Raw genomic sequence first — 23,043 nt, forward strand, 5'->3', positions numbered from 1 at the left:
CAAGTTTTCTTTAGTTCTATTTAGGCCCCCTACCCACAGATGCATGCAGGGCATTTCAATACAATGTTTGATTGCGATTCCATCCATTACAATGAATGGAAATCTCAGTGCTTTTTTGTATTTTTGTTGCCAACTATGTGTTCTGTGGTGAATCGCAAGACATAGATGGAGACATCAGACAGTTCATTCTAGGCACTTCTGATGACCTTGCGGATCGCATCGCGTTGTTAAAAACACAGCAAAAATCATGCTAGAGTGTGAGGGGCACCCTCTATTATCCTTAGACTTTCACTGTGCCTTAAATACACCAATCTGCTTGCAGATTTTGCTCCATTCTGTTGTCCTCTGACTTTCACTATGCCCCAAGGGCACCAATCTTCTAGTATAAATGATAAGAGACCTGTTTCTCTCCCTTACAGAAATGCGACAGTTACCTGTGTTTAAGGGCTATGAGTCTGGAGAACCAAACTGCAGACTGTATGTGAAGAACTTGGCCAAACAAACCACTGAAAAGGTAATCACTACATGCTGATTATACTTTGTGCTTTTAGTTTTGTGTGTGTTTTTGTTATTAATATGTCATCGTGTATTTTAAAACAGGATCTTAAATTTATATTTGGGAAATTCGTCAATTTTTCTTCTGAAACCGAAAAGAACATGTAAGTAATAGTTTGTGGATTATTTATAGAACTACTTAGTGTTCCTATCTAAATGAAGCAAAGGATTAAAGTGGATTAAAAAAAACAAAAAACATTAAAGCGGGCCTGGGCTCAGAACATCCTCTCTGCTCTAAAATATGCACAACAGCATAATGACCTTTAAAGAAAAACATTTATTTGTTACAGCCGATACAAATCTTACAATAAATCTGCACTGTTTCTACTTCCTGATTCATGGAAGCAGACATTGTTAACAGCCTATGCTTTCAAATGACCTTATCTGCCATTTCTGCCATTGGCAGTCATGTGACCCAGGGGAGAGATCAGATTACTACTTGTGATTAGACACAAATGAGGGGGGAATTAAACAGGCTAAACTATGTAAATACATACAGGGTGCATTTCTCTGTTTTTCTTCTGTCCTGTGCAAGAGTTCAGGTCCGCTTTAAACAGCAAAAAACAGACACCATGAAAAAACTGATATGTCGCTGAAACGAATGTTTAACCTCACAGTTATAGCGCATGCAGGGTCCTGGCAGCGTGCCTCCTTGATTGTGCTCCTGTGGCTTGGAGCATGCTGTGCATGCATGGTTACAACCCTTTGCGAACTGTGCATTCGTAAAATGTTTCTGGCTATGGAAGCATGATCGAGGACAATGTATGAGGTTTTGTTTAAAGAGACTCTGAAGTCTCAAAAAAAACATCTTTTTATTTAACAAATGTGTTTAATATGTTTGCCCTAACTAAACCGCTGCATTCCTGCTGCTCTATTCTATCTAAATCCCCCCCTAACTCACCCTCCCTCTCCCCTGCAAAATCCACGACTTTCTTGGTCATGGATTTTGCTGCTCTAGGAGGCAGAGCTATGAGCCGCAGCTCTGCCTCCATGCGCCGTCTATCAGCGGCGATTCTCCACCTCTCCTCCGCCCCTCTCAGCGAGGAAGACTGAGAGGGGCGGGGGGAGAGGCGAGGCGGCGATCTGTGATTTGTGCTGACAGATGCGCTGAGAGGCAGAGCTGTGGCTCATAGCTCTGCCTCTCACGCAAGGGCTGCCTAGATTGCCCCCCCCCCCCCCCGGGAGTTAGGGGGGGGATTTAGATAGATTAGAGCGGCGGGAATGCGGCGGTTTAGTTAGGGCAAACATATCAAACACATTTGTTAAATAAAAACTTTTTTTTTTTGGAGACTTCAGAGTCTCTTTAAAGCTTCTGTGATAGCACCCACACACTGAGGGACTTTAAGAATATGTGGTACTGAAACAAACTCCGGGTAAGTAAAAAAACACTTTTTTTTTTTTTTTTTTTACCAGTTCAGGTGTGCTTCAAGCATACACTGGATCTTCCTTAACCACTTGCCGACCACGCACTCATAACGCGCGTCGGCAAAGTGGCAGCTGCAGGACCTGCAGGCTAATTAATCAGAAAACAGCCGCTCGTGCGAGCGGCTGCTTCCTGTCAATTCACGGCGGGGGGCTCCATGAATAGCCTGCGGGCCGCCGATCGCGGCTCGCAGGCTAAATGTAAACACAAGCGGAAATAATCCGCTTTGTTTACATTTGTACAACGCTGCTAACAGTAGCAGCGTTGTACCAGATCAGCGATCCTCCGCCAATCAGCGGCCGGGATCGCTGTCACATGACAGGCAGGAGCCTGTTAGAGGCTGCACAGGACAGATCCGTTCCTGTGCAGCCTCCGATCTCCGGGGAAGGGAGGGAGGAGAGGGGGAATCCTGCGGTGGAGGGGGCTTTGAGGTGCCCCCCCCCGCCAGCCACACGCAGGCAGGAGCGATCAGATCCCCCCAGCACATCATCCCCCTAGTGGGGAAAAAAGGGGGCGATCTGGTCGCTCTGTCTGGTATTTGATCTGTGCTGGGGGCTGTAGAGCCCACCCAGCACAGATCAGCAAAATCAGCGCTGGTCCTTAAGGGGGGTAAAGGCTGGGTCATCAAGTGGTTAATAGATTTAAAGAGCGGAAACCATGATTTGCAGTACTATTTCTGTCTTTTGACTGCATTCAATGGCACCCTAAGGTGAGCGGCATATGGAGGCTGACCTATATTTATTTGTTTTTAAGTGCAGATTACCTGTCTTTCCTGCACTGAACGTTTAGCAATATAAAATGAACAAGCCTGCAGATCAGATGCTCTGATTGAAGTCTGACAAGATTAGTCAAATGCTTGTTTGAGGTGTGTGATTCAGACACTACTAATGCCAGAAATATCAGCAGGACTGGTAGGCCAGAATGGGTAAAATGTGCGCATACTGCACTTAGTAATTTGGGCGGCACCGTAGTCCGCATTGCCATTAGAGCATACATGTCAAACTCCAAATCTGGCCCTCAGAGCCATTAAATTTGGCCCTAAAGTGGTTTCCCTGCATTGCATTATGTTTGGTTCACTCCAGACTACCAGGGGAGCTATATTGAAGGTGAAGTGCTAGAACACCGGAGGAAGCCATATGAGGGAGGGAGGGGGAAAGCACTAAACACTAGGAAACTGTATAGGGGAAAGTGGGGGTCTTTAGACACCTGCGAACTATATAGGGGAGGGAGAACCACTAGACACCAGGGAACTATATAGGGAGTTGGATTGGGGCTATTAGACACCTGGGAACTTTATTAGGGAGGAAGGTGGCCTGTAGACATTGAGGTTGGCTTGCGACTAGGTCCCAGTGTACGGTTTCGGCTCACTTTGTATTTTAGTTTGACACTACTGCATTAGAGGATATCGAGGTGCCGAGCGAGTAATTTGGGCACAGTAGCCTAACTCGGGCTTGCTGATTTGAGTGGCCTTACAGCAGCTGTAATTAGTGGCATTTTTGTTGCACGGGTAAATTGCAGCTTTTTAGCCACTCGGTTAGACTGTGGCTTTACAGATGCTCAAATTAACTGTAAAGATGCAATTTTCAGTGGCTATCTAGCTCCTCGGAGTGTGCTGGAGTTTAGACGACTTTTTAATTCAAATAAAGTTACCTTGGTTGCAAAAAAAAAAAAAAAAAACACCTCGGGTTCTTCAGCTTGTGCCAGAACCCATGTGAATTACACGTGAAGCTCTCATGATATTCCAGCAGTGGACAGTGGTACAAAGCTATAAAATAAGGAAAGGGTGGGAGAAGCCAGGCAACTGAGAGACCATCATTTAGAAGATGACTACTGGCGGGGGGGCGGAGCCGAACATGGCGGTGTGAGGACGTCTTCTCACAGAGCTCCGGGCCAACAGCTTCTTTATTGACTATAATGGGGGATTCCGGGGAGTCTTCAGCCCCTACAGAGACCTCCAGTGCCAAGGGGAACCGCAGAGAAACAAAAACATCCCCAGCAGCGGCAACTACTGCCACTCCGGCATCCTCGGTGGCCAAATACTTTACAGGCCCCACCACGAGGCAACGAACTGACAAGATGGCGGAGGCTTCTTCCTCCACGAAGCCCACACCAAAAATCACTGAAACCTCCGGACCTAAAAACCTAGAGGACATCTGGGATTTCCTGAGAGGTCTTCCTACCAAACGAGATATGGAACACCAGACTGAACTCTTGCAGAACACAACTAAAACGGAGATCGCTAATCTACGAGCTGACATAACCGCCATTACGGACAGGGTGACGGAAGTTGAGAGAGAAGTATCTACTTTACAGACTGAGGTGAACAACTTGAAAACTGCGCAGAAAAAGCAATCGGCACTACAATCTTTATATAGATCCCAGATTGAAGACCTACAAAATCGCAGCCGGTGAAACAATGTGCGCCTGAGGGGCCTACCAGAAGCCACGCGTTCGGAGGACCTAATACACACGGCCAGAGCAATATTCGATCGTATCCTAGATCGCCAGAATTCGCCGCCGATCAGAATAGACCGGATCCACCGTGCGCTGCGAGCCTTACCCCAAGGAGAAGCCCCTCCAAGAGACGTTATATGCAGGGTTCATCATTTTGAAGAAAAAGACGCCATCATGGCCGCCGCTCGTCGAGCAGGCCCCATAGATTTCGATGGAGCCACCATTACAATCTTCCAAGATCTCGCACCCTTCACCCTGGCCCAAAGAAGGGCCCTACGGCCTCTTTTGACCACGCTACAAGATAATGGCTTTACATACAGCTGGGGATTTCCCTTTCATCTCTTCGCAAGAAAAGACTTACGCTCTGCCATATTGCGTATGCCTTCAGAGCTATCTGAATTTTGCAAATCACTAGCGATTCCGGAGGTTTCTCTTCCGCAGTGGGACCCCGATTTACTGCTCCTAAATGGACCTCAACGCCAGGGAGGGAAAAAATCTAGATGGCAACCCTCAGGGTCGTGAGTATACACTGTCAGTTTTGAGTTCTCACTCATAAAATCCCCTATGCTGACCTATGCTTTGGACATGAGGCTGTTGCCACCAGTCATTATTCTGCCTCTGTCGCAATCTACACGTGGACAGATCTATAGCCATCGGCCTTATTTCTAAGTGACAATGGCAAAGGCATTACTGTTTACTTGCTACCGGCAGATTTCCCGTTTATAATCACTCGGACATGCTATATATGTTGCCCCGTGAAAGGCCTATTTGTCACCACACCAGGCCCTGTATCTTTACACATGGAGCTTATTATGTATGCCATGAATCACCTTTTGTTTGCAGGTGCGAAACTTACTATTTACATCATGGACATAGAACTGTCGACTAGGTACCTGGCCGGTCTCTATCGGTCAAGTACATAGCTCCTTGAGTAGAAGGTTTTGTTTTTTGCGGATCTTACTATGTATGCCGTATATCTTCTCATGTATGTGCCCTCTGCTCTATAGCTCTGCCTTAAACCTTGAAGCGCTTTCTTTACAGATGTTTGACTGTTTTGATCTGCTCTATATGCATCTATTAGGTTCAGAACTATCGTTATATTATACTTTTAGAAATTAGTAAGCACTGTATCAAATGGCCTGCTGTTTCATGACAAGCTACATGTTTGCTTCATATGAAGCTGTCATTTGCTCTATAGGTAATCTGCTTTGATTTTATGTGCATACTACCATATGTCGGTTCTCCCTTAAACTGATCCAATATTATAATGATATAGTCATTTACAAATATTGGCCCCTTTTGTGGTATGGATCCCCACTTAGCCTAATTTTTAAGAAGCTCCTTCATATTACTTTAGTGGTGTTCAAATGTTATGGTCCATTTCATATGTGGGCCACCTACAACCTTCCCCCTAAAGCATAACCTTGCTTTCCCTGGAGCTGAGCCACTGGGCTGGATACTCCCTGGACCCCCATGTAACTGATTAATGGGTGCCCGGAGTGTCTGGTGAGGTCGCTGTGCTCCCTTCGTTCTCCCAAATGGACGCCCATAGGGGTAAAATACCTTTACCGTTCATTTAATATTTTTATCACTATGGTCCATTTGCTTACAGTGGTTAGCAAATACTGCTAACAATCCTTTTCTCCTTACTCCCTTTACTTTATCTATACTGTACTATCCTGTCTCTTATCTCTGTCCTGTGGCGGAATCTCCTCTCCTGACCTGCAGCTTTCTATATGATCTGAATGTTCCTTAAAGTACAGACAAATGTGAGGGGCCTGAACACGCCAGAAAAACGAAAAGCCTTATTACGCCTTCTACACAAACAGGGGGTGCAAGTGGCATTTCTCCAGGAGACACATTTTAAGGGCTCCACGCCTCCTAAATTAATAGATAAACATTTTAGACAGGCTTACTTTAGCTCCTCTCCGGATTCCAAAACTAAAGGAGTTGCGATACTTTTGGCAAAGAATGTTGAACTCTCCCTCTTACAAGAATGTCGTGATTCCTCTGGCAGATACCTTTTTATTAAGGGTACCTTACTTCAACGTAAATTCACCTTTGGCACTATATACGCCCCTAATAGTGGCCAGACAGCTTTCTTGGTGAGAGCCCTTGAAGCTCTAGACTCTTTTGCAGAGGGAAGTATAGTCCTGGGAGGAGATTTTAATATGGTTTTAGACCCTACCATAGATAACTCTTCAGGCCGCAGCTCATGCACCAAAAAAGCTCTCAGACAATGTAAGAGCTTATTGTCAAGCAGGCAACTAATCGATATTTGGAGAGTTCAGCATCCTAACACCAAAGATTACACCTTCTTCTCTAAATTACATAATTTATACACTAGAATTGACTTCATACTGGTCTCCCAGAATCTTCTCTCTGAGCAAATAACATCTGACATAGGCCAATCCATCCTCTCTGACCACTCGCCAGCTTCCTTAACATTGGGAATAAGGCCAAAATCCTATTTACCTAGATTTTGGCGTCTTAATACCTCTCTATTGCAACACCCCGAAATCAAACAACGTATCTCGAGGGCATTGGAGAGCTACTTCTCGACTAATGACAATGATGAGGTAACCTCTCCCACTTTGTGGGAAGCTCATAAGTGTGTCATCCGGGGAGTATTTATCCAAGAAGCCAGTCGTTTAAAAAAAGATAGAGAGGAAACAATAGCGAATAGCCTAAAGATTATTGGGGAACTGGAATCTAGACATAAAAACTCGCTTTCGGCTGCTGAGCTTTCACTTCTAGAAACTGAGAGGGAAAAACTCAGAAGCTTACTATTTTTTAGAGAAAAACAAATAGCTACTAAATGTAAGAGGACATTTTACGAATATGGCAATAAGTGCAGTAAGATACTCGCTAGAGCCCTGAAAGTGCAATATGCCTCTAGCAATATATCTAGCATACAAGACTCCAGAGGTCACAAACACATTAAAAATGAAGAGATTGCTGAGACATTCCGCACTTACTATCAGGCACTATACAACCTTAATGATCCTCTTAATTCTGCAACCCACCTCCCCCCCAGACAGGATATTCTGCATTATTTACATAATTCTGGTCTGCCTACACTACCAGAAGAAGTGATACTGGAGTTAGAGGACCCAATTTCCGAATTGGAAGTCAGACAGGTTATCAAAGACTCTCCCACCGGTAAGGCCCCTGGCCCTGACGGGCTTCCTCTAGACTATTATAAGTCCTTTAAGGATATTCTCTGCCCCTATTTAATTAAGGTTTTTAATGACCTAACTCCGGAAAAGGGTCCTGCTCATTCCTTACCTCGAGACATGCTAAAGGCACATATCACGGTCATCCCAAAGCCAGGCAAGGACGCCACCTTGTGCTCTAACTATCGCCCGATCTCACTCTTAAATGTAGACTTAAAGATTATGTCCAAGGTCCTAGCTAACCGATTAGCCCCACTTATGCCCGACCTGGTCCACCCGGATCAAGCAGGATTTATTCCTGGACGAGAAGCACGAGACAACACCATTCGCACCTTGGACCTAATTAATTGGCTCCATAGCAAAGGATCCCCAGCCCTCCTGCTCTCCACCGATGCAGAAAAAGCTTTCGACAGGGTGGGCTGGGGGTTCCTTGAGGGTACACTTAGACATATTGGTCTTGGACACAATATGCTTTCCAGAATCATGGCGCTATACTCCGGGCCGTCAGCACATGTGAAAGCGAATGGTGTGGTCTCAGACTCCTTTACAATCTCTAATGGCACACGGCAGGGCTGCCCTCTATCCCCTCTGATTTTCGCTCTCACTATTGAGCCCTTCCTACGCACGGTTCGCCAAAATATAAACATCAGAGGGGTCCGGGTAGATTCCATGGAGCACAAGGTGGCGGCCTACGCGGATGACCTTATGTTTTACCTAAATACTCCTATTACCTCCCTGCCCAATCTCTTACTGGAATTAGATAGATACAAATTCCTTTCCAACTATAAAATTAATATAGATAAATGTCATGCTTTAAGCATTCTTCTCCCACCATCCTTAAAAAAACAGTTACAATCCAACTTTGCATTTAAATGGGATTCCAACGCAATCACATATTTAGGAGTACAAATACCAGCTAAATTAGAAGATATCTATAAACTGAACTTCCCCCCTCTCATGCGCAAACTCACCCAGGACCTCCATGACTGGAATCGTCCACATTTCTCCTGGTTCGGCCGTATAAATATTCTCAAAATGAATATTATGCCTCGCCTTCTCTATCTATACCAAGCTCTCCCTATCACCCCCCCCTCCTGAGCACTTTAATTTAGTTAAAAGATTGTTCCTCAACTTCATCTGGAAAGGTAAACCAGCGAGAATCAGATATGCTGCTATGGTTCTCCCCAAGGCTCAAGGCGGCATGGCAGTCCCTGACGCCAGGAAATACCAGGCTGCAGCTAGTTTGGTCAGAGTGGTCGATTGGCACAGACATAATGCTCAAAAGAGATGGGTTCAGGTAGAGTCAGCCCTGGTGGAACAGGACCTTGCTCTTTTACCATGGTCCAGCAGAACTTCTCCTGCAGGGTCTGTATCAGTCAAATCTACCCTAGATAACCTAAGGAAATATCGCAATACATCTGATCTTTCTCCATGGCCCTCACCTTTATTCTCTATTTTGGATAATGTACTGTTTCCTCCAGGTTGTCATAGCAACGCATATGTTCCCTGGCGTATGGGCCCTGCTCTGAGAGCTAGAGACCTCCTGATAGGCAAAAACTGGCGCACGATCAAACAATTGCAAGATCAACGTAATTGCCCCTTTCTGGACCCTTGGAGTTTATTGCAATTTATTCACTTTGCTCGATCAGTGGGCTCAAAAGAGCAATTATCCAGATCATTAACCCCCTTTGAGATGTTGTGTAATGGCCAAGGCCCTATACGAAAATCCCTGACCAATATTTATCAATGGCTTTGCTCTGATGAATCCTGGTCACGCTCTCTTAAAGAAAAGTGGGAGACAGACTTACAGATCTCTTTCTCAGATCAGCAGTGGGATAAGATTATCCTCCTGAACCACAAAACTTCTATCTGCTCTAGGGTCCAGGAATCTAACTATAAAATCCTAACCCGCTGGTATCTTACGCCCAACAGACTGCATAAGATCTACCCCACTGCCGATCCTAAGTGCTGGAGATGTAAGCATCAAACAGGGACGCTGCTCCATATCTTTTGGGACTGTCATTTGATAAAAACTTTTTGGACCAAAGTGCAATTCTATATTAAGGAGCTCACGGATGCTGACCCGGTGGCGGATCCTGCCTTCTACCTTTTATACCACACACATAAGCCAATCAAAAAAGTAAAAAAGTCCCTAACAAAACACTTACTACAAGCAGCAAGAATCTCTATAGCAAAACATTGGAAAGATATTAATCCTCCCTCAATCTTAGAATGGATAGCAGAGCTCAAATTTATATGTGAAATGGAATCTCTTACGGCTTCCATTCACAATACCACCGAACAGTGCTCCCATACCTGGATGCCTTGGCATGAGTTTTTAGAGTCTGATAAATATAAGGATCTGCTGTCTGCCTCCCATCCGTGATCACTTTAATTAATACTCACCTCTTCCGTGCCCCTTACATTGTCTCATATGAGCCTCAACTGCATTAGCATTTACTTGTGTTACTTAGGGGGGGAGTGTTCCGCCATGTGACAGGAATCTTCTCTTTTCTTCTCTTTTCTTCCTTTTCTTTCTTCAGTTTTAGCCTCTTAGTGTTTTATTTTTATTTTGTATTTCATATATCCTCTTCCTTTATGTACGCCTTTGACCAACTAGGTTCAGACCTTTTGAAGCACCTTTATTCTGGAACAGTGTATCCCCATATCTCCGCTAGAGTTTGGGCATGTTAAATGTGAGTTCTACCATTCCACAGTATAAACAGGTGTCCTGGGATGTGTGATCCCTATGGGCTCCCAGACACCTTCTAGCCTACGAAGAATATGTGGCTCCACATCTAACAGGTTGCTTCCTTTTTCAAGATGTTTATTTCTTCGCCCTGTAGATATGAAACCTGTCAGGCTCATTGTATTTCCTATCAGCTACAGCGCTGGCTTGCTGTAAATTATCTATCTTAAACCTATTTCCATACATGACCTGTGTCTGTAGATCTTTTTCCTGGTTGCTATATTTGATGTCCTGCCATGTTGTACTGTCTCCTTTATCTGTTAAATGTTTAAAACTGCTAAATAAAGAATTTACAAAAAAAAAAAAAAAAAAAAAGACTACTGGCAGCTGTGAACTTGTTATAAAAGGGAAGACCATGTAGACACTTGCTGTAGGACGGACCAGTGTCATGGTGGGATGTGTACAGAAAGATGCGACATTTCCAGTACAGGTTTATTGATAGCTGCATTGTCATTGTTGTAGCTACACCAAGAGCTCTCATGAAAGTGATCAGATTCTTGCTGTGCTTCTGTTTTAGGGCCCATTCACACTTAGATGATTAGCGGGCGGTTTACTGCTAATCACTGGCGATTGCTAGTGATTTTTAAAGCGCTGGTGTATTGTTAAGTGTATGGCAGTGATCTTACTGCCGGGATCCCCATTAATTCATGATTAGCGCAAAATGCAAATGCACTACATGCAGCATTTTTTTTATGTTTCTTGAGCAATTGCAATGTATTTCAATTTGTGATTGCTAAAAAAAAAACTAAAATGTCCATTGAAAAGTATTAGATAGAAAATTGCCATTACAGCCTTTCTGACTGCTGCTCTGTTCTGTTTAAAGTCCAAGTGCAGGCAGACTGCTAAATTCACAGTTGAAATGCAGTATATATCTCTTACATCACTGTGCTGACTTACACAGCCGTGCTCCAGTTAAAAATACTACATGTATATTGAAATGTAGTTATGGCTAGATCTATTAGAATAGGCTTAAAAATGTGAAAATTGTTATCCATTGCCCATAATTTACTTTTCCCACCTCTTTATCTCCATGCAATATGTTGATTAAAATTTAGACCAAAACAAATCTATTGTAACCTGTGTTTATATTTTCTTGTATTATGAAGCTCTCAGAATCCAATATTTAACAGTTACTTCTTATTTACTCCAATGTAAATGTTACCAGGTTTGACATTCGTTTGATGAAAGATGGACGGATGAAGGGGCAAGCTTTTATTGGCTTCCCCAGTGAAGACATGGCAGCAAAGGCCTTAAAACACGCTCATGGATATGTTCTTCACGACAAACCAATGGTCATCGTATCCTTTCATACTGTACTCTTCCTCCGATATATTCCTGATCAACAATGCAATCATTCTGGTTCACAGATTTCCTTTAACTAAGAGCAACTGGTACCTGAGTTGTTTACAATTATTTTACATCTACAGCACTAGATTTACTGTCTGTGCTTTATCCTCCTTTGATAGGTGTCCCTTAGGGCTGAACGATTTTCGGTTTTATACCAAAAATCGTGATCAAGGTTAAGACCATCTTGAGATCGTCAGAGCTTCAGTTTTGCTGCGGTTTTCTCTGCCGCTGGTACATGCTCTGCATGTGTAAATAAAACAGAGACATTCCCCTGTAGATGCTGGAGAGGAGGCCAGTGAGGGGTTAACAGATCGGACCATGCCCCCTCCCACTGGTGAATGGGGCTGACATGGAAGAACGGCTAGTCCCGCCCCTACCCCCAGAAAAGACCCAGAGATGCGGCGCTGTCCGGGAGAGCCATTAACACAGCAATTAACTTCAGTCCGCTCTCTCTACCTGGCTAGGGACAGTCCGTGACAACTACTATTACTGGCTGCGGTCCCCTCTCTGCCTGTCCCGTGTGAACTGCCTGGCTGGGGGGTGATAGTAACTCTGACACTGAAAACATCACGCTGCTGCTGCTGGCTTGATAGCTTCTAGCAATCACACACCTATTTCACTCATCTCCCCTGAGCACTGATTTCGATTCTGTAGACGATTTTTGCTACACAACGATGGATCAAATCGCTCTGACCATCCAGCCGTTCTGTACCTGACGGGAAACAGTCTGCGACAACTACTATTACTGCAGTCCCCTCTCTGTCTGTCCCGTGTGTGCTGGCTGGATGGGGGGTGACAGTGACTGACACTGAAAGCATCACCTCCCTGCAGCTGCTGTATTGAGCAGTGTATAGATAGGAAGTCAGCTAGATATATGTAGAATATTCCCCTACATCTACATATGTCTTCCTATCTGTACACTGCTCAATACTGTATGACATGACAGCAGTGACTCCCCATGTAACCTATCTGAGCTCAGGGGAGATGAGTGAAATAGGTGTGTGATTGCTAGAAGCTGTCCAGCCAGCAGCTGCAGGGTGGTGATGTTTTCAGTGTCAGTCACTGTCACCCCCCATCCAGGCAGCACACACGGGACAGACAGAGGGGACTGCAGTAATGGTAGTTGTCGCAGACTGTCCCCCGTCAGGTAGTGAGCGACTGGATGGTCAGAGCGGTTTGATCCATCGTTGTGTAGCAAAAATCGTCTAGAGAATCGAAATCGCAATTTCTGACAAAAATCGTGATGGTAGTAAAAATGTTTCTGTACCGTGTTAGCCAAACAATATATGTAGGTAGAAAAAAACAAAGTCTTGTAAAAGTAATACCTTTTAATGGCTAACTGATAACGTTAAATAATGCAAGCTTTCTGGGATCTAGTCCCCTTCTTCAGGCATATTTCCAGATGTAAGCTGTAGTAAAACACTGATGCAGCGAAATGGCAAACATGAAGATGGCAGTTGTGTCCTGGTTCACAGAAGTGTTGGCCCACTGGTGTGTCCATTTTACCCTCATTAATTTTAAAGTGGTGATGGATCATTCTTGGGAGGTTGTCTGAAAGCAAGCAGTGGTAAATCAGGAAAAACTTACCACTGCTTGCTTTCAGACAACCTCCCAATTTGACACAAATGATTATCAGAAGTGCATTATCTACACCAGAAACTCCAGGTACATTACCCTGCAATAACACAAAGTGTGAGACCTGCCCTTATATCTTGTGCACAAGCCAAATACAGATACCAAACTCACAGAAATATCATCAAATATCAGACCAATTTTCCTGTGAATCATCCAATGTTGTATACATGATACGCTGCATGAAATGCCCCTCAAGAGGAAACTATATAGGAGAAACAGGACAAAAACTGCGCACAAGAATGAACCATCACCGCTTTAAAATTAATGAGGGTAAAATGGACACACCAGTGGGCCAACACTTCTGTGAACCAGGACACAGCATGCAAGATCTAAAAGTACTTGTTCTTAAGGGTAACTTCAAAAATGAACAAGCAAGAAAGATTTCTGAGTACAAATTTATGAAAATGTTCAAGACATTAACAGAAGGTTTAAATTGTGGAATGGGATTCATGACTCCTTATGTAACATGATTGACTTGGCTTCACTATCTTTAGAAACCTGCTAGATTTCATGTTTGCTTGCATAAGCTCACTGGCTCCAGCCTGCTGATCACCTGACATCTAACTGCTAAACAGCAAGCAACACAACTGCCATCTTCATGTTTGCTATTTCGCTGCATCAGTGTTTTACTACAGCTTACATCTGGAAATATGCCTGCAGAAGGGGACTAGATCCCAGAAAGCTTGCATTTTTTAACGTTATCAGTTAGCCATTAAAAGGTATTACTTTTACAAGACTTTGTTTTTTTCTACCTACATGACAAAAATCGTGCAATTCTTTCTTTTCCTAAAATCGTTCAGTCCTAGTGTCCCTGTTCCTTGCATTCTCTCCTCACCAAACTTTACTCTCGTATCTCAGTAGGAGAACAGAGGAGCCAGCAGGATAAAAGCGGATAAAAACTTTAAAATTTGCTGGGAGGAAGCGGTGGACTTACCTCCATAAAGCAGACACAAAAGACTGTCTGAATAGTAGCAATCCCATTTATTAACTAGAACCCCAAAACAGTGCAACGCGTTTCGCAGGCCCAGCCTGCTTCAGCAGGCAATAAACATGGGGACAAGACTGTAGACAAGAGACAGTACATTAGGCTATAGTAAATTCTGCAAATTTGCATATCAATATATTGCATATAAAGCATACCATATGAAAAATTGCTTCGTGGAGATGGCATAAAAGAGTTGGGTGTGCAAGTAAACAATAGGGGGTAGAGGCTATGGTGCTCGTGATAGTAATGGGCTATGGGGTGTTATTTTACACAGATTTGCAATGGGTGGTATTGGCAATGGAAAAGGGTATATGTCAGCAAGAGTAATGGGTAATAGAGCATTGAGAAGAGAACAGGGGGCCAGATATACAGGGGAAAGCGTTCAAATAAAATAACATAAAGAACTCACCAGAATTTCAGCAATAGCAGGTGTAGCGTCTCAGTGAAGTGGTGAGGACGCTCAACTCCTTATATATACAGTATGTAGAAGCTTTCCAGAGGCGCCAATAGAATAAAAGTCACTTAAACGAGCTTAAAACCGATGGGGCAGTGGTGGGCCTATCCCATCCATGCGGACAAAGCAAACAAAGGAAGGACTGTGGCATCAACAGTCAAACAACAATTTATTTATACTCCACAGTAAAAATAGGCAACGCGTTTCACGGGCTCAATCCCGCTTCATCAGGCCAATGAAAAAGGAGCATACAGCTTAACAGCATCAAAACCACACAGAGGCGCTCAGTGTGGTTTTGATGCTGTTAAGCTGTATGCTCCTTTTTCATTGGCCTGATGAAGCGGGATTGAGCCCGTGAAACGCGTTGCCTATTTTTACTGTGGAGTATAAATAAATTGTTGTTTGACTGTTGATGCCACAGTCCTTCCTTTGTTTGCTTTGTCCGCATGGATGGGATAGGCCCACCACTGCCCCATCGGTTTTAAGCTCGTTTAAGTGACTTTTATTCTATTGGCGCCTCTGGAAAGCTTCTACATATTGCTAAGTCCACCCTTGGTGGAGGGTTGTACCCATCTTCTTCCCATCTACAGAGAGCGACTTTTAATCCTGAGTGGGGTCAGGTTAATCTCCCCACCTGCCTTCACAGTGGTTGCCTAATGGTAACCCTGGTTTGTGAGTATTAAATTGTTATATTACTCATTATTAATTATCATCTATACAATATCACACTATTGGGCTCTTGGTGTCCCCCCTCCCTTTATTTCCTTATATATACAGGTTCTTGCTAAAAGGGCCAATTAGATGTATGGGAGGTGTTAGGTGGGCGGGGTTAGGGCAAGTGTGTCATATCTGTAAATTATAGTCAGCTCCTTTCCCATTTTGCACATCATTCCTATTCCTATGTCCAGGAAACAAGAGGGGACAAGACAGATGACACAAAGGAACAGACAAATCATGTCAATATAACTTTAAAGTGGACCTTAACTTTAGTTGAAATACAGTAGCATATATTAGAAAAAGAACAAAATCTAACGCTTTGCCAATTCGGAGTAGCTTATGAAGGGGATCATTTTCTCACCCTCCCCTTTTTTGAACTAAGGCCCGCCCCTCCAATGACTGTTTTTCTTTAATCTGGGAAGGAAGTGGAGTAAATTTGTGATTTTTCCACAGAGGACATTACTTTGGTGGAAAACTTAGGAAAATTGTATACTTACCTTCAGGCAATTTTCCTTTCCTGGCATCACTCCATGGCAGCATAACATATGGGCAGTTTCCCGCCCCAAACTGCCAGATAGGACAACCCCTTAATATAAAAATGAACTCCACCCAATGGCCAGCATTCCTCCTATCGGACGAGCCGCCATACAGAGTGGGTGGGAATGTATGCTGCCATGGAGTGATGCCAGGAAAGGAAAATTGCCTGAAGGTAAGTATACAATTTTCCTAATTCCCTGGCAACTCCATGGCAGCATAACATATGGGCACTAACTAGCCAAAGAAATACAAGGGAGGGTATGCAGAAACAGAACAAAGATTTATTTACAATAGTAGAACAACAACTGGATTTACAGAGGTTGATCTATAGCCATGGAAATAACTTTTTTCCCAAATGTAGCAGTGGACAAAGTCGCTGGTTCAATTTTATAGTGTTTAATAAACGTATGGCTCGAAGCCCAGTTGGCTGCCCTACAGATAGTCTCTAACGAAACTTTGCCCAGAGACGCCCATGAGGCTGACATAGCCCTTGTGGAATGTGCAGATACAACCCTAGGAGGAGAAAGATCTTTAGACTTATATGCCCTTTGAATTAACATGACTATCCAATTAGCAATTTTCCTTACTGAAGCCTCTTTACCCCTGTATAGTCCTGATGGAACAATGAAGAGTCTGTCAGAGACCCTTAGGCTTTCAGTAGCTTCCAGATATGCTTTAATCGTGGAAACTGGATCCAGAGGGTGAACAATGGTCGGATCTAAGGGATCTTTGAAGGCAGGCAGAGTCCATTCCTGATTGAAATGAAAATATGAGGCCACTTTTGGAATAAAGGCTTCTACTGGATTTAGCGCTACTCTGTCTTCGAAGAACGTTATGAAAGGTTCTCTACAGCTCAAGGCCTGTATTTCAGACACTCTACGCCCAGAAGTGATGGCGATGATGAAGGTGGTTTTAAGCGTCAGGTTAAACAAAGAGCACTTTTCCAGCGGAATGAAGGGAGGACCTGAAAGAAAGTCCAACACAATTGGCAAATCCCATTGAGGAAATTTGGGTTTTCTGGGAGGCCTTGATTTTAACACAGCTCTGAAGAACTGTCTGACCAAGTTGTTGGAAGCCCAGGGAACTCCCAATATCGAGGATATTGCCGAAGTATGGGAGCGCAAGGTGTTATATGCTAGCCCCAACTGCAATCCCCTCTGGAGGAAGGATAGAATGTTGGCGACATTTGGATTCAGAGCATCAAAAGAAGAATCATTAGCGAACTCTGTGAACTTTTCCCAGACCTTATTATATACTTTATTTGTGGAACTCTTTCTGGAGGACAATAAAGTGGCCACAACTTCAGGTGAGCATCCTTGGTTTAGTAATCTGAGTTTTTCAACCTCCTGGCCATCAGTCTCAGCCTGACCAGGTTGGGATGGAAAAAACCTCTCTGGACTAGGAGGTCTGGTATCAGAGGAAGAGCAATTGGCATCTCCAGAGAGAGGGATTTCAGCAGCGTGTACCATGGTCTCTTCGGCCAATCTGGGAGTATCGCTATTACCTCCGTGTTGCAGGATATCAGCTTCTGCAAGAATTTGAAGATGAGAGGCACTGGGGGAAATGCATAAGCTCGGTTGAAGGTCCAAGGCTGGGAGAGAGCATCTGTTGCCACTGCTGTCTTCTCCGGAAAACGAGAGAAATAACTGTGGACTTTCTTGTTTTCGTTTGTCGCAAACAAATCTATCTGCGGACTCCCCCATTTCATGATTATTTTCTGAAATATCGCCGGATGTAACGACCATTCGTTGTTCGATATGGCTTGTCTGGAAAGTATGTCTGCTTGTAGATTCTCCTGACCCGGAATGTAAACAGCTGTGAGATCTGATAGATTCTGTTGAGCTAAGCTTAATATTGGACTCACTTCGTTCATCAGTGATCTGCTGTGCGTCCCTCCCTGCCTCCGGATATAGGATACTGCAGCTCTGTTGTCCAGTTTTAACATAACTGGCTTGTGACGTATCTTTGGAAGGAAAGCTTTCAATGCTAGGTGGGCAGCTCTTAGCTCTATTATATTGGAAACTATTTGAGATGAAGGAGCTCCCCAAGTACCTTGGACAGCCCAATCCTCTAGTGTAGCTCCCCAACCCCGAACACTCGCGTCTGAGGTTATGATCAACCAATCTGGGGGAGTCAACGGGAAGCAGTTGCTGAGATTTCTTCGCTGAGTCCACCACTCCAGAGTTTTCCAGACTTTGGTGGGGATGTGAATCATGCAGCTCAGATTGTGACCCTTCCACTGGGACAGGAAATTCAATTGGAACTCCCTGAGGTGCCAGTGTGCCCACTTCACAAGAGGTATTGTCGATGACATTAGCCCCAATATCCTCATACATTGTCTGGCCGTGAGAAATGAATTTGGATGCACCATCTGTATGACGTGCCTGATAGCATCTTGTTTGGATCTTGGTAGAGATACTGTGTCCTTTAGGGTGGAAAACAGAGCTCCCAAAAATATCAATTCCTGAGTGGGCAACAACTGACTTTTTTTTAAATTGATTAACCATCCGAATTTGACAAGGGTTTTCAGAACTAGAGCTTGATGCTGCACCAATTGATCTCTTGACCTGGCTAGGATTAGAATGTCGTCCAGATAGTGTAGGATTCTGATCCCCTTTTCCCTGAGTAGAGCTACTATGGCTAGTAGAAGTTTTGAAAAGGTTCTCGGGGAAGTGGACAGCCCGAAAGGCAGACAGCAGAACTGGAGATGGATGCCTCCCACGGAAAAACGCAAGTACCTTTGAAACGAATGATCTATTGGCACATGAAAATATGCGTCTTTGAGGTCGAGGGAGCACATCCAATCTCCAGCCCTCACTGCCCTCATGACTGTCTGAAGAGACTCCATCTTGAACCTCGGAACTATGATAAATTTGTTTAGAACCTTGAGATCTATCACGGGTCTCCATTCTCCTGTCTTTTTCCGAACAAGAAATATTGGAGAATAAAAGCCTTTGAACTTTTCCTGCTGCGGTACTGGAACAGCTGCTCCCTGAGATATTAAATTTTGAACATACTCGAACAGGATCTTTCTTTTTTCTGTACTTTGAGGTATCTTTGTTTCTACTAATCGTGGATGAGTAGGAAGATTTCTGAAAGTCCATTTGTGACCGTGAGAGACCACACGATTGATCCAACCGTCTTTTATTTCTTTTGCCCAGACAGCAGCGAAGCGAAGTAGTCTTGCCCCCACTTGACCAGCCTGAGCAGGTTCTATGTCAAAAGGACTTCCCATTGTTTGTTGACACTGAAGTTCCCCTGTTCTTCTTAACAAAAGTAGACTGAGAATTTCTCCAATTTTTATTATACTGTCGAGACTGTCTAAAGGATCTTTGCTCCTTGAATCTCTGAGAGAACTGTTGCCTCTGTTGACTCCATTTTTGACGTCTGAATTTCCTATCCTGGGGAAGGAGGCCAGTTTTCCCCCCAGTGACTCTGGAAATGGCTGTGTCTAATTTCGGGCCAAACAAAAATTTTCCGTCAAAAGGAATTCGGGACCACAATAATTTAGAGGAAGGATCTGCTGCCCAGGACTTTAACCAGAGTGTCCTTTTGGCCATGACCGAAAAAAGCATAGCCCTACTTGAACCCTTGATAATATCCAGGGAAGCTTCCCCAACAAAATCAGAAGCTAACCTCATATTATCAAGAGAGGCCAAAAGGTCATCCCTGTCCACCCCCTGAGATATGGCTTCCGCCAGATCGCCTATCCAATTTTTTAAAGCTTTTGAGACTGACGTTAAGGCAATTGCCGGCCTAACAGCATCCCCTGACGCCATATACGACTTCTTCAAGTCCATATCCAGCTGTCTATCTTGGATGTCTCTGAACGACACAGCATCTTCTAAAGGTAAGGTTGTGTTCTTAGCCAACCTTGCTACCGAGGCGTCAATCACCGGGTAGGATTCCACCAGTATCTCATCTTTCTGAGTCAGCGGGTACATCTTGCGAAGGCGATTTTTCATGGAAGGCTTTTTTGTTGTCTGGGACCACTCTTCTTGAATTAAGTCTTTAACTTCCTCCATAAAAGGGAAAGAGGGGCGGGATTTATCTAAATGTTTGAAATATCTTTTCTTTTTCGCTATTTGTTGATCCTCTTCCTCTTCCCATTCTATTGAATTTTTAATTTGTTCAATGAATGATGGGATAGCGGCAAAATCAATCACAGAGTCCCAATCCTCAACAACTTCTGAGTCTTGATCTGAATCCTCACTTGAGGAGTCTCGAGCAGGCTCAGAATCTCGAGAATGCTGTTTAGATTTTCTAGTAAACTGTAACATAGCGTCATTTACTGTTTGTTTAATAACATCTGTAATATCGCTGCTTTCGCCAGCGATTTCTTTCAGGCAAATTCTACAGACCATTTTATCAGGAAGTCTATCTTTGCCACAGATCCAGCACTGATGTTCAGCCGGCTTATTTGACTTTCCAGAAGCTTTGCGTGGAGGGGAAGATTGCTCTAGTTGAGACTCTGGGGAAGAAGAAGGAAGCCTGGTAGAGCAAGTTCTTTTCCTTGATCCCACCTCAGGGGAGTGAACTGAAGGAGACCGTCTCTTGGTCTTTGAACTTTCCCCAGTGGAATGCCTCGGCGGTGATTTATTATGTGATTTAATTGAAACCGCTGAACTCAGCCTGCGGGGGTGCTCACTAAAAATAAAGAAAGAAAGAACCTTTATTAGAAGACATTCTCATCCATAGAGAATGAAGCCTTTTTACAACCTACCTTCCTTACCTCGTTTTCTTAACATGGTCTTTTTTAGAGTGTTTTCCCATTGTAGGCAGAGCAGTACTGAAAAAGACACAAAGCCTAATCAGCATCACACCCCTGTATGACCAAAGTGTAGCAGCATCTATGGAGCCTAATAATTACCTTGGCGAAGACAGATAATGAATATATTCCCAGCGCTGCACGCTCGAGTCCCTCTATCCTCTCCTGCATAGAAAAGGGTAATGGACTCCGAGCGGCGTCTTCCGGCTGTTTTTATGCGCCATGCGAATGCTGCCCTTAACGAAAATGGACGCTCTAATACTCCCTTCGTATTTCTGCCCCCAGTCAAGATGGCCGCTGACCTCTGAACTTCCGCGCATGCGCGGAAAATACCAGACGCCGCTCCACACTCCGGGAACAGCCGGCAAATGAAACAAGCTGCACAGAGGCGGAAAAGTGCAGCAGGCCCGCTGAGCAACTGTGCGAGACAGCCCGCAAGAGAGTGCGGACACGCATACTATGATATGCGTACATAAACATACCAGACGCTGCACAGAGGTGAAACAGCCGGCAAGTAACACAAACATGTTTTATGTTAATACTCATTTCGTGGCAAAACAGAGTGGCGGCCAAGACATTCATATTTAATGAATATAATATTAACTGGAGACCAACCAGCAGTCCACTATCCCCCTAGGTTCCTTTAGATACCTGGGAATAGGGCTACGACCAGAAGGCTTAGAAACTGGTCGGTGAGGCCAATAACGGCCTAGGTAAGGTAGAAAAACATATGTATATAAAAATGTACCTGTAGAAAATAGGTAACAGGGGAAAAATTAAAATCACAGACCCATCTGGCGGCGAGGACGAGAAAAGGAATGCTGGCCATTGGGTGGAGTTCATTTTTATATTAAGGGGTTGTCCTATCTGGCAGTTTGGGGCGGGAAACTGCCCATATGTTATGCTGCCATGGAGTTGCCAGGGAAAGATAGGATAACTATATGACAATAAGCAGTAGGGAAAGTGGTTTTAAGTGGTATTTTATGTCAGACTATAATTCTAATATCAATCTTAAAGAGGAACGCTAGTGAAAATAATGTAGTAAAAAAGTGCTTCATTTTTACCATAATTATGTATAAATGATTTAGTCTGTGTTTGCTCATTGTAAAATCTTTCCTCTCCCCGATTTACATTCTGACATTTATTACATGGTGACATTTTTACTGTGGGCAGGTTATGTAGCTGATGCTAGCTGTTTTGGCTATTAGAGACAGCTGTAAACAGCTATTTCCTGTCTGTGAACCTTGTTACATTGTAACAAACTGCCAAAAGTACGCGGTCCCAGAGCTTCTTGTGGGAGGGGTTTCAGCACAAAATCAGTCATACAGCGCCCCCTGATGGTCTGTTTGTGAAAAGCATTATATTTCTCATGTAAAAGGGGGTATCAGCTACTGATTGGGATAAAGTTCAATTCTAGGTTGGAGTTTCGCTTTTTAAGTTAATTTGTGACATTTTATCTTGATTCCTTTTTTCCACGTTTGGGACTAAAAAGGTATTTTTATATAGTGAGAAAGCTTGGGAGAAAAGTTTAATGCATCTAATGCACGCTAGATCTTATTCAGTGTTGAGCAATGTGCAGCATTACTTTTAAACACTTTTGTGCATCATTTTGTGTTTCATTTTATTCCTTTTACTAGCAGTAAGTAAGTCCTAGTTAGAATTTGATAACTCTGTTTTGTTATTAATCTTAACTCTGACAACAGCAATTTGCACGGTCGGCTCGTCCCAAGCCCAATGCTGATAAAACAACATCAAAAAGATAGCAGCCAAGGTAAGTTACACAAGACACACCTGGAACACAGCACATTCTCGCAGAGTCCTGGAAAAGCAATGCCCTTCTAGCTGTATATTGAGCTAAATATCCAGCTAGAGATAAAGAGCATTTGACTTTTATATAAGTACTTTGGCTTTTTTTTTCTTTTCTTTTTTTATGCATGTCATCAGGTTGCAATGATTTTATTACAGATCACCCAGCTATATTGTATAATATTATATTATTATTTTATAGTAATATACTTACCGTAAGGCCCGGTTCACATTAGCGGTTGTTTGCCAAACGGACCGGATGACCTGACCGGATCCGGATCGGAACCGTACGGTTCTGATCCGGATCCGATCCGGATCCGGTCAGGTTGCATCAGGTGTCCATCAGGATGCGATCCGGATCCGTTTGGCAAAAGTTCGTTAAAAACAAAAAAAAAAGTTGGGGTCTGGGAGGTCAGCAGAAGGGGGACCTGTGGAAT

At 43.8% G+C, this 23,043-nt stretch overlaps 1 protein-coding gene across 6 annotated transcripts in view; it reads left to right on the top strand.

Moving 5' to 3' along the window:
* The window catches only part of RNPC3 (RNA binding region (RNP1, RRM) containing 3), a 76,334-nt gene that overhangs the window by 44,132 nt on the left and 9,159 nt on the right, over positions 1-23,043 (top strand). For all 6 annotated transcript variants that reach the window (XR_011022061.1, XR_011022064.1, XR_011022062.1 and 3 more), the window contains exons 11-14: positions 420-514; positions 601-659; positions 11,523-11,655; positions 22,504-22,571. Coding sequence is in view for 2 of the 6 variants with exons in the window: in XM_068240026.1 (XP_068096127.1) it covers positions 420-514; positions 601-659; positions 11,523-11,655; positions 22,504-22,563 (347 nt within the window). In the remaining 4 variants the exon portion in view is untranslated. The remainder of the gene's footprint in view (positions 1-419; positions 515-600; positions 660-11,522; positions 11,656-22,503; positions 22,572-23,043) is intronic.

Source organism: Hyperolius riggenbachi, chromosome 6, assembly GCF_040937935.1.
Source record: "Hyperolius riggenbachi isolate aHypRig1 chromosome 6, aHypRig1.pri, whole genome shotgun sequence".
Taxonomy (NCBI): Eukaryota; Metazoa; Chordata; class Amphibia; order Anura; family Hyperoliidae; genus Hyperolius; species Hyperolius riggenbachi.